Source organism: Lactuca serriola, chromosome 4 (genome assembly GCF_051521515.1).
Source record: "Lactuca serriola cultivar US96UC23 chromosome 4, Lser_US96UC23_V15, whole genome shotgun sequence".
In the NCBI taxonomy this organism is placed as follows: Eukaryota; Viridiplantae; Streptophyta; class Magnoliopsida; order Asterales; family Asteraceae; genus Lactuca; species Lactuca serriola.
The window spans coordinates 362,413,640-362,426,534 of NC_136411.1; the positions used below are offsets into that span (position 1 = coordinate 362,413,640).

The 12,895-nt window shown below is 34.5% G+C and overlaps 1 protein-coding gene across 2 annotated transcripts; it reads left to right on the forward strand.

Annotated features, from left to right (window-relative positions):
* Positions 1-8,479: 8,479 nt before the first annotated feature.
* LOC145097643 (L-ascorbate oxidase homolog) lies at positions 8,480-11,865 on the forward strand. 2 transcript variants are annotated; one of them, XM_079035259.1, is made up of 8 exons: positions 8,480-8,634; positions 8,820-8,989; positions 9,104-9,213; positions 9,574-9,844; positions 10,154-10,250; positions 10,368-10,713; positions 10,789-11,154; positions 11,316-11,865. In XM_079035259.1, the coding sequence occupies exons 2-8, from the start codon at positions 8,843-8,845 to the stop codon at positions 11,596-11,598; spliced, it is 1,620 nt and encodes a 539-aa protein (XP_078891385.1). In that variant the 5' UTR covers positions 8,480-8,634; positions 8,820-8,842; the 3' UTR covers positions 11,599-11,865. The 2 variants fall into 2 exon arrangements, with proteins under 2 accessions (XP_078891385.1, XP_078891384.1); XM_079035258.1 differs by lacking the exon at positions 8,480-8,634 and adding an exon at positions 8,650-8,718.
* The last annotated feature ends 1,030 nt before the right edge of the window (positions 11,866-12,895 follow it).

Below are 12,895 nucleotides of genomic sequence, written 5' to 3' on the forward strand. Positions count from 1 at the left end.
TGAAAATTTTCTCAAATCCTCATTTTGAGTTCAGATATACTCGAAGGTGCATCCAAATCCCTCAAACCAAGGCTCTGATACCAACTTGTAACAACGTAAATTTTCAAACAAATTTTTCATTTTAAAATCATATAATTCTCGTAGCACATTTCACAAAAATCTCATTGATTTAATTTACAAAACACAACTCCATAATTGTTTGATTCGTACTTTAGGATCCTCAAAACATAACTCCTGCTCTGGTCTGTACAATCAAGTTGGTGCCTTCCCACGATCCTGAGAAAACTTGAAGTACATATCACATAACACGGTAAGCACAAAGCTTAATGAGTTCCCAAAAATACCACGTACAACACATTAGTCACTGAAGGCTATAACTCTGTAAGACCCTCCTGTTTATGTGTCTCAGTGGGACCCTCCAGTCCTATGGCTCGTTGGACCCTCTGGTCTAGTCTAAGTGAGGAGCCTCCAGTCTCACAACATGTTGGACCCTCCGGTCTGGTCTCAGTAACAAATTATATAGCATATATATCACACAGACGAATTCATAACTCAAGTAAGCACATAACCCTCTAGTCACACATAAATATCACTCTAGGTAAAGTATAGTGAGAAGACTCACCTCGGATGATGAACAACCCCTAAAAACGCTACTACTGCGCACCGGCCTCTATCTCTGAGCAAAACCCACAATTCACCCAATTAGGAAGTAAGTCCAAACTCTCACTCATTAGGTATAAAGGTAGCCCACTAACTAGCCCATCAATAATCTAAAACCATTGGGCCCACCAAGGCCCAATAATAAATGGACTCTCTTGAGGCCCAAATTCTCAAATCTAAATGGCAGGCCCACTCAAGGGCCCAAAGCACACATACACACACACACACACACACATATATATATATATATATATATATATATATATATATATATATATATACCTCTGCTCCGAAACTCTATTACAACCGGTCCAAACTCCAGGCCCAACACTCAAAGCCCAAAATGAGACTTAGCCCAAAAGTCCATAGTGAGGTTACGCGGGGCGTTCCTCCCTTCGTACGCTCAGCGTACTCACGAATTCATATTGGACATCTGGGTCACTTGGTCAGTATGCGGGGCGTACTGGAATTACGCTCAACATACGTCCATGATTGTTATCTCCACTCCATTGGTCTTAATCTGTTAAGACCATAACTATACTCTTAGATCTGGTTTCCATAAAGGCTCAGACACAATAAAGCTCGTGACTTTAAGCCTTTGCATGGCGTAACAACCCAAAGATTTAAAAAGACATTCAAACCTTCCAAAAACCATCCTTACACAATTAAAAGTTATTCAAACATCAACAAGTTCTAATTGTTTTCAAAATGTTTTCATATCAGAGTTCCTAGAAATCCAGAATCATAAAAACGGGGGTATGTACGTCACGCCTTCTCCTTGCCATGGTCAACTGATGTACCTGAAACAATAAACGATAAAATGTAAGCTCGAAGGCTTAGTGAGTTACCCCCAAAATACCAACCTCTACCATTCAGTACAAAAAGAATAATAATTAACAGCATGCATAATGAGCCTTCAGCCTGACTGGACCGCCTCCTACGAGCCTACAGCCTATCTGGACCGCTCTCGAGCCTTCGGCATGACTGGATCGCCTCCTACGGCCTACAGCCTATCTGGACCACTCCGGGTATGTTGTCCTCAACCGCACAAAGGAGGACACCGCCTCAACCCAACCCATCCATATATGTCGACATATAAATAACACATAATCATACAATAAACACAGATCATACTAACTGCTAACATAGTAGCATTCTATCCATCAAGATACCAATCCAACTGATCATAAATATGGAACACATACTAACACCGGGAATAAATCCCAAGGGACCGACCTAGTGTCGTAGACCCTATTGGTATAGTGAGGAGAACTCACCTAGCAATAGTGCTGAACTGAACTGAGAGTCTTCAATTGCTATGCCCGACACCCTCAACTGAGAGATAAAAGAATACAAATTACTCAACTAGACCCAAATTGTCCAAATCTATTATTGGCCCAATTTATTAAACTGGGCCCATCACTCTATTGGGCCTACACGAAACCTACAAGTCTAACCTGGCCCAACAACATTGCATGCATAGCCCATTAAGGGATTCACCCAATTGACCCATAACCGGCCCAAAGTATAAAACCCACAAGCCAAAAGTCCAACAGGGAGCGTACACGGGACGTACCTCCCAGTTACGCTGGGCGTAGCTTAGTTCATCGTTGACCATCATCGGGACGGCTGACCACGTACGCTGGGCGTACAGATATTACGCGGGGCGTACACGCAGATTTACCAAAGTCTTATTAAGTGCTTAATGGGTTGAGCTCTTGAACCCATATTCCAGATCCATCGACCAAATATGCCACAGAATCATAAAGTTTCAGACTTTATCACATTGGACGACCAAAAAGTCCTTAACTCATAGTCTTAATCCATTAAGACCTTCTTATCACATGCATGGATCAAGTTTAGCTAAAGAGGATTGATTTTTATCACTCAAGGTCTCTCAAAACATCTGGAAGGACACTTTATTTCGTCTATAACTTCACATGCATCAACTTGGGAAATCTAGGGACCAAAAGACCTTCATAAAGCTAAAAAGTCTAGATCTAAGGTAAATAAGCATAAAGGTTCAATCTTTTTACCTTCTGGAGCTCTAATGGTGTAACCCAACTTCAGATCCAAGGCCTTGCTTTCCTCCTCTAGCTTCTTGGTGCAATAATTCCACTCTCCAAGGCTCAAGATGCACACTAACTCACTCTTCACACACAAACTAGGGTTTTGGGGCATTCTCTGAGGTATGGAGGCTGAGGTGAGGGTAAAGAATGAGCCATAAGGGTGTTTATATAGTCCCAACTCCGAATATTAGGGTTTTTAGCTGACGCGAGTACGACCAGCGTACATAGGCTTACGCCCAGCGTACTAGGGCGCGCCTAGTACGCCCAACGTACTCTTATGTACGCTTAGCGTACCCTTCTCCATGTGGCCCAAAGTTTCAACTTTAGGTCCCTAAACTTCCTGGGACTCAACATAACTTCTCCGAGGGCCATAAAAGACAATAATCAAAGGAAGGCGGGTTTCGAAATATACCTGCTCGGTTCGGGGCGTTACAACAGATCAAGTCCTAAACACAAAAACTCTTACTCTTTACTCCGAAAAATGGTCATATCTTATGCATGAGGTGGTTCTAACATCCAAGGCCTCATTTTTATGAATCTTCTCCACTAGAAACACTTAAAGGGACATATATTAGGCTCTGGAGTTCAACAACTCATAAAGCTTCAAGCTTTGGGACCAAAAACCCTAAAATGGACCCAAAACGAAAAATAGCACAACAATAAGCAAGTTGCAAACTTGATACCTCTGGAAGATGCACCAACAAGAGAAGAACATAGATCCAAAAGCTAGATGCTTAAGCTATTCTCTTTCAAAGCTCCTTCTTCTTCAAAATCCAAACATAACTAGTCATCACCCCACTAGATCCACATGAGAAAGTCACCAAGATTCAAACTTTATGCTTTTTGGAGCTAGATCAACTTGATTAGGGCTTGGATCCACAAGCTCCAAGCCAAGTAATGCTTCCTCAAGGAATTCCTTATTCCACAATATGCACCAAAAACTCACTAAATCACCAAAATGCTCAAGAATCACTCAAATGGAGGCTTAGGGTCGATTTCTAGGGTTTAGAGGGATAGAGGCTGAAGATATTGTGGTTAGGTTATGAGATAAGGAGCTTAAATAGGGTCCAAGACCCTAAAATAGGGTTCAGGTCTGATCAACGTACGCCCAACGTACATATGGTACGCCCAGCGTACTCCGAAGAACATTCACGACCACCCTTGGTCAGTACGCCCATCGAACTCCAAAGTACGCCCATCGTACTTCCTTCTTCACTAGTACGCCCAACGTATTCAGCTAAGCCTGAAACAACAAAACTTCTAAAGTCCATAACTTCTTCGTTATAAATCTGTTTCCGACGATCCTTATATCCACGAAAAGATAATGATAAGCCCTACACTTCTATCAACTTTATTCCTCCTGAATCCCACTGGAACTCAGATCTAAAATTCACGAAAAGCCAGAATCAGCGCCTTTAGCAATACATTTGGGTTCTAAAGCACAAACCAAACTCTTTTATCACACAACCTACCTTACCCACATTCCAAAAGAGCCTAAACCTTTCTCTTTCAAAGCCTCAAAACCTTCTCATACTCGGATTAAGGCCCACGGGCCTTAAATCAGAAAACTATCCAAAACAAGATGTTACAATTCTCTCCCACTTTAATTAGATTTTGCCCTCGAAATTGCAAGTACCATTCACGGGTTTATATATGATGTTGATATTTAGGTTGATTAAAATATGAAAGATGCTTGATTTGGACATATTAATGTAAAATGGTTGTTATCTTCAAAAATCATGAATGAGGTAAGTATGCTTGAGTCTTGGCATATAATGATGTTTGATGGGTGTAGCTCAAACTCCTGCTCTTTCAAAAAACATTGCCCAAATGGATGATCATAAGAAAGTTTGTTGTTATTACTGTTACTTTTAAGGTGTGATTATTTGCTAATATTGTGAAATTCATTAATTTTCTCGAAAGTATATTTTTCTTTTCCATGTAATTTTAGTTGTAAAATAAAGTATATTGCCCTTAAAGTACATTTCTATGGAAAGTTAACAACATAAATTATTCTGTCAACTTTGACTCTTGGATTGGTGTTTGCTTATTAGTCATACAAACTTTTGTATCTGTAATGGTTATTATTAGTCAGTTTGATAACCTTACCTAGGTATGTAGGTTTATATAATTTTTTTTTGTTCATATGCTATTTTTCAAAAATTATGGTTTGGTTTCTAACTTTAGGTAAAACTCCCTTCATTCGTCCATCATACATTGTTATCATGATATTTGTATATAAAAAAATTTGATTTATAAATATTTTGTACAATTTTATTATTTATTATTAGTATATGACCATTACTTCTCTCCATTTGAATATGTAATTTTCTTTTATGTAGTTACTTATCTTATATTACAATATAGTTTAAATTTGATATAATGTCATTTCCATGAATATTCCTATTTTTAAAACTATATTCATAATTTTATTGTATTATACAATATCATAATTTTCTAACATATCTACAAATACAAATTATCGATCGGATATTCAAATCATTATAATTTCGTAGATTCAACCAATTATTATATCATTATCAAATTACAACAAAATAAATATATTTATAAATTATTTAATTTTTTATTACCATTAGTCAATAGTTAACTTATAATTTAATTAAAATTAATTTTATATTTCTTACCCATGATGCCACATGTTATAACTTAATTCGAATAAAAACTATAAATATACATAAACTTACTTTCGTCATTTAAATTGCAAATCGATTGATTAATGTGTCTGGGTCTTTTTACCATTTTAACCGACCAAACCTTTATCCACTTTGTGACTTGAAATGTCAGAGGACCCGCAATTCAATTTGAGCATTGGAAAGGATCATGACAGCAATGACACGGTGGCGTAAACTATGGAATATTAACCAACATGCAATTTCCTCCTCTGTTTTATATAAACCACATATATATTCCTTTAGTTTATTTGTTAACACCAAAGCACCTCAAGATTTTATACTCTATCCACTTGAGTATAAAACCAAGGGTATAAGTTATTATATTTTGTTTAAACTACTCTTAGTCAATAAAATTGTTTATCTTCATTTTGGTCATTCCAATCGGTGTAAATGACGTGACTGTTGACATCAATCTGAAACGATGTTATCAAAATTATAATTAGTCAGTGAATTTTTTTAGCTGTTTTATTTTAGTCATTACATTTTGTTTAAACTATCATTAGTCAATAAACTTATTTAAAGCTTTTATTTTAATCACTATAACCCATAATAACTCATAACCTTATGAGATGACAATATTCCTTTTTGCCATGATATCCTAAGGAAATATGTGCAAAACCACCGCCATGTCTATGTCTTCTTCTAGGATCTTAAATAAAGCGGATCAATCCTCCTTCAATGCACAAAGACTTTTTTTATACAAAGCACAATGGCAGTTTTGTTACGGTACACATAATGGAGCCGACAACACCTAACTTCGAATTTTTTATACTATTTTGCCACTGCTATTTTCCCCGTGTCATACCTACTTTGAAATTTTACGTCCGCCCATGATAAATCAATTAAAAACATAAATTAGTTTGACCAAAGAAAATATAGGTAACATGTTTGATGACCGTCTTAATTATATGGTAAGTAATTATTATCAAGAATTTCATTTGAGGTCTTGAAATCCAAAATACCTATAAGGAAAAAAATCAATATAACATTAATGCTTTTGATATCAAATTACAAAGGGTGGAGGAGACCAAAATAAAACTAGTTTGATTTTATACGTTTTTTCCAACGACAAAAACGATGGAATGGAGGAGGGAAAACTAGTCTTTTGAAATTTATGGAGACTGTCCGAATTAAAAAAAAGTTAAAGACTAAATGTGCATGCTATTCTAAATCATATGATCATTCATATGGTTTAATAGGATAACTGAACAAACCTAAATCATTGAAATCAAACCTTATATTTTTGGTTATGATGACTTTAAAAATATTAAAAATCTAAAAAAAAAACCCGATAAAACCGAATGTAGTTGTAACTACATGTTTATTTACAAGCAAAGAGTGCAAACACTATAAAGGTACTAATGTTAACATCTCAAACGGATTAAACTAAACCTTATTTGTTTGGTTATAGTTAATCTAAAAATGGTCAAAAACCGAATAAAACAAAACCTCAGAATTGAATGTAGTGGTCAATACATATTTGATAACAAGCAAATAATGTTGATAGCAAAAACCATAAGGGTATTAATGTTAATATCCCAATATTGATTGAACCTTCTTTTGTTTGGTTATAGTCTATTTGAAAATGTTAAAACCCCAAATAAACAACACATGGTGAGATGAAACAGAATGTAGTTGTCACTACATGTTTGTTCACAAGCAAATAATGTCGATATTAAAATCCATGAGGATATTAATGTTAATACCCTAAAATTGATTAAACTAAACCTTATTTTATTTCCTTATAGTCGATTAAAATGTTAAAAAGCCGAATAAAGCAAAATATAATAAAAACGAATGTAAGCAAAAAATCATAAGGATATTAACATCAACATCTCAAAATCAATTAAATTGAACCTTATTTTGTTCTCTTACAATTAATTTAAAAATATTAAAAAAAAAAAACGAATAAACTATATCTACAAAAACCGAATATAGTTAATTAAAAAATGTTAAAACCCAAATAAAACTAAACCTAACAAAATCGGATGTAGTTTTTCATATATGTTTGTTCACAAATACGCCTGGTAATTGAGCGAGTTTTGACCCTGATTCGATCCAAACCCTTAATAATTATATGAGTTTGGAGCATAGTTTTTGATCTGTTTACCTGTTAACGATCCGTACCGGCTAACACTTTTATTAAAAGGGTCGGGTATGGATCATCACTGATCCGATCCGTTTATAATCCGTCCCGTATAAATTTTAGAATTATAAATTCGTATTTTATATACAACCTAAAGTTTAATTTTAATTCTAAATTTCTAATCGAAAGTTCAAAGAGAAAATGCTAAAAACTAAACTGTTTTTACATAATAATCAATGACTCGACTTCTAGAATTTCAGTATTCTACCAAGAAACATGATTTCATTTCATTTATATATCATCAACCAAACAGTCATTTATAAATAAGAAGATCGTTTGCAATTACTATTCTCTATTAATGTAATCATCGGTCAAAAACCAATAAGAAGTTATTACAAAAATGATTTCAATTCCTATCGAAAGTCCTCTAGTACATAATATGTTATTTAAATCAATATTTGTTTTATTTAATAAATGTTATTTTGAGGTTTTAGTAAAATAAGTCTAATTATTCAAAAAAGTTATGGGTTACGGGGCGGGTTTGGATATCTGTTGATTTGACGAATAAGAGTATGGTTTGATTATTTAAAACCCTACGGATTACGGAGTGTGCTTGGATCAGATTTTGAAATTTGTTAAACGGGTTTGGATCAAACATGATGCGCTCCAAACCCACCCCACTACCTAGTCTATTCACAAGCAAAGAATGTTGATAGCAACAACAATAAAGGGGTATTAGTGTTAATATCCAAACATCAAGGGTATCAAATTAAAAACAAAATACATAAATCCATCGAAATAAAAACAATCTAAACAAGCTTCCATTCATAATCATAGATTTACAGACAAGAATGGCCATCTTCAATTATCAAACAAAATCAATGATTACTAGAAACCGCGTGAAATGCGCCGAATTTCAAAAGCTGTCACCTTTTCCTTTTTGGGGTTTACCCTTTCCATCATACACCAGGTAACCCTTTTGCTTATCAGTAGAATATTTGCAAATTGCAATCTTTATCTATATATAGATGCCTCCAGTTTGGATTTGATAGCGATAATTCACATTTGTTCTTTCATTTTGTCGTGTTCATTCACATTTTAACCAATTGCTCTTCATCCATATCTGGTATGTGCCCATTTCCCTTTCACACCACTAGGGTTTTTTCCAGCAGAATGCTCTGTTTTTGCTCATTTTTGTCGGCGTTCTTTTGTATTCTGTTTTTTCTTAACATTTTGTGTTCTTTCTAGAAATATTGATGACGCCCAGTTGCAAAAAACAAATTTAATGAAAAAAAGTTTGAAAATTTGCAGGGATTTTCGTTGATCCCGGTGAAATGGAGAAGAAAATGCTGTTCCATTTGACGATTTTGATTTTGGGTATTTTGAGTTCTTCTTCCATGGTGAAAGCAGAGGACCCTTATAAGTACTTCACTTGGACTGTTACTTATGGAACTGCTTCTCCTCTTGGTGTCCCTCAACAGGTTCTTGATTGTTTAAGACTCTAATTGTTTCTTACTTTTGTTTTTTTTAGTTTTAATTTAGTGAAATTTACTCTTAATTTTACTGATTAATAATGTTTGACGTTTGTTTTGTAGATTATCTTAATAAATGGTCAATTTCCTGGCCCTAAGCTTGATGTTGTAACAAATGACAATATTATCCTCAATCTCATCAATAATCTAGACCAGCCTTTCCTCTTGACATGGTGAGTCTTTTTGTCATTTCACATCTGCCAAATGCATTTAACATGATATTATGAAGGAAAAATGGAATAATCACACAAATATAATCATGTATGATGTAATGCTTCACAAATTCATCAATTATACAATTACGAAAATTACGTAATTAAGGTCTTTGATGTTGGATATTATTCATAAAGCAATTTTGTAATTCACAAACAATCAATTTTTTTGTTAAGCATCACTTATTTAGTGGCTATTTTTTGTTATTATCCGTATTTTTAAATAAAAACCACTAGCCAATTTTGACAAAAAATTTAGAACTAACCCTTTTGTGGTTGGAATCATGAATCATATAATTGAATAAATGTTGTATCTTATAGGAATGGAATTAAACAAAGAAAGAATTCATGGCAAGATGGGGTTTTGGGCACAAATTGTCCGATTCCACCGAATTCCAATTTCACATACAAATTCCAACCAAAAGATCAAATCGGAGGCTACACATACTTCCCGTCGACCGGAATGCACAAAGCCGCCGGTGGTTTTGGAGCGATTAATGTTTATGCTCGACCTCGTATTCCGGTTCCATATGCAATTCCCGCCGGTGATTTTAATTTACTCATCGGTGATTGGTACAAATCCAACCATAAGGTGAGGAGGATAAAGTCAAAATTCAAATCTTGAAATCTTTAATTTTAAATTTTACTTTACTACTTTTAGGTATTTTAGTCAAAAAGATAGTAAATGAGTTGCTTTTGTTACAGATTATTCTGGGTATTTATAATTTTCACTAAAACCTAAACGGGTTTTGGTGATTTTGGGGATTAAAATCATTATTTTTTACTCTTAAAAAGTCAAAAGTTATAGAAAAACGATGTACTTTTTATGTCATGATATAAATGATTTTCGTTCTTGATTGTATGCATGTCTTAGCATAGAAAACGTGCTGTATTGTTTCAGGGGTTACAACAATATCTTGATTCAGGAAGATCGCTTCCTTTCCCAGATGGCATTCTTGTAAATGGACAAACACGAACCACCTTTAGTGGTGATCAAGGTCATTTTCGACATTTTGCTCCCTAAAAGAATACATTTTTGTTAAATGCAAGATGTAGCAAAGTAGTTTAAAGTCAACGGTCTAAACTATGTTGCTATTTCTTGTTTCATTTTTCAGGTCAAACATACATGTTTAGAATCTCGAATATGGGTTTATCGACTTCCTTCAACTTTAGGATTCAAGGACATAAAATGAAACTTGTCGAAGTTGAAGGGTCAAATGTGGTTCAAAACATGTACGATTCACTTGATGTCCATGTTGGTCAATCGATTTCGGTTCTAGTTACATTAGATCAAGCTCCGAAAGATTACTATGTTGTTGCTTCAACACGGTTTACAAGAAAAATTCTTACTTCGGTTTCGGTATTACACTATTCCAATTCCCAAACACCCGTCTCTGGTCCCATTCCCGCTGGCCCAACCTACCAAGTTCACTGGTCAATGCAACAAGCTAGAACAATAAGGTATAAATAGTTTTCCAATTCCGATTCCTATTCTGATTCCGATTCCGATTCTAATCCCTACTTTTTTTTGTTTAGATGGAACCTTACATCGAACGCGGCAAGGCCGAATCCGCAAGGTTCATTCCATTACGGAACAATCACGCCCACAAGGACGATCGTGTTGAGTAACTCTGCAAACCTAATAAATGGAAAGATTCGATATGCTGTCAATGGGGTGTCTTACATTAATGCAGACACCCCATTGAAGCTCGCGGATTACTTCAATATTCCCGGTGTTTATTCTATGAACACCATTCAAATGTCCCCAAATAGCGGTGCGGCAACCGTTGCCACCGCTGTTATGGGGGCCGCACTTCATGACTTTCTTGAAATCGTCTTCCAAAACAACGAGAAAATCGTGCAGTCGTGGCATCTTGATGGCTATGACTTTTGGCCCGTAGGGTAAGACCCTGCTTCTTTTTTTATTATAAGTGTTGTCTGGATTAATGATGTTTACAGATATCCAAAATGGAAAAGCCTTATTTTCCTGACGATCTGTCTGTGCATTAAGTCAAAAAGAAACATCCATATATAGCTTACCAGATTAAGTTATGATATTGTAGATATGGGTCCGGGGAATGGACTCAAGAGAGCCGAAAAAGTTACAATCTTGTGGATGCTCTTACACGACACACGGTGCAAGTATACCCTAACTCATGGAGTGCAATTTATGTTTCATTGGACAACCAAGGAATGTGGAATCTAAGATCTTCGATGTGGGAACGACAATATCTTGGTCAACAATTCTACTTGAGAGTTTATAATCCGGTTAAGAGTCTTGCGAATGAATATGATATTCCTTCGAATGCTCTTCTTTGTGGTAGAGCCGCAGGACGACGTTTCTAAATGATTTGTTTGTTTATTCAAAGGTCATGAAGGTTTGATCAAAGAAATTATTGGATAATATTTAGATGATACGAGTATGTTTATGAAGATTAGGACTTGTTTTTTGGTCCCGGTTTTTTATTCTTTATTTTCTTGGACGCCTCCGTTTCATTTTAGGGTTTATATTTGTATATTATAACGTTCTACTATCGAGTTTTATCTTGTTAAGGTATTGTATTTCGAAAAGTCTATTGAAATATAGCAATCATATTTACAACTTCCTTTTCATTTCTTGTCGATTCGTTATATTTTGATTTTTTTTTTTAATTTGGTTTATGTTTATATGATATTATTATAATATGAAATTTTCAAATGGAATGTTTTAATTAGAGGAAGAAAAGTAGGATGCTATATAAAGACATCAATACATACAAACGGAGCAAAAATTACTTTTTGCATAGGGGATCAGAATATGGTGTCCATTAATACATAGTGTAATGTGTTTTATTTTGTATTTATGTATCAAATTAGAGGCAAAAATAAATTTAGGTCAGAATTTTGCTTAGAACCTAATTAATCAACATCAAACTACTACTACTTAAAAGATAATAATAACCAACATATGTATACACAATCAATCGAAATCAAAGTTTACCTAAAAATTTTGGGACGATGGCAAGAAATCCTTCACTGTTTTTCTGCATGCACACAAAGAAAGCTACCTGATATTTTAGATTAAAATCGCACAACGAATAATTTAATTTTGAGTAGAATTTTTGACTTTGATGATCAAGAAACTCCTAAATAATCTATAAACACATCATTCTTTCATGAAATCTGTAATGGGAGTTTGACGATTGGTTAAGAAACGTTACCTAGGTCATATGTGTTCCAATGAGGAGTTATTGGTTATGTATTTTTTGAAATTAAATGCTAATGTTTATGTATTTTTTGAAATTAGATGCTGATGTTTATGCATTTTCTAATATCCTAACTCTTTTAACTGAATGGGAGTGTTTATCAGCTACATGTGGACCTGGTTCTATCTCATCACGTATTGAATATTTCATTTGTATATTATCGTAGTGAACTAATGAATACATTTCTTTCAATCATAATTTTTGTAAAATTTGGATATGTTTTTGGGAAAGTCCAAAGTTTATTTGATTATTTCTGCTTTTAGTTGAGTAAAATTTGGATTCCTTTCAAGCAACAAAGTTCATTTTTTTAACAGGAGAAAAAGTATTGAAAAAATCGCAAACAAGTTTAAAAAATATGCAACATCAGTCCTTGAGAACAAATTTCTTTGTTCAATGGT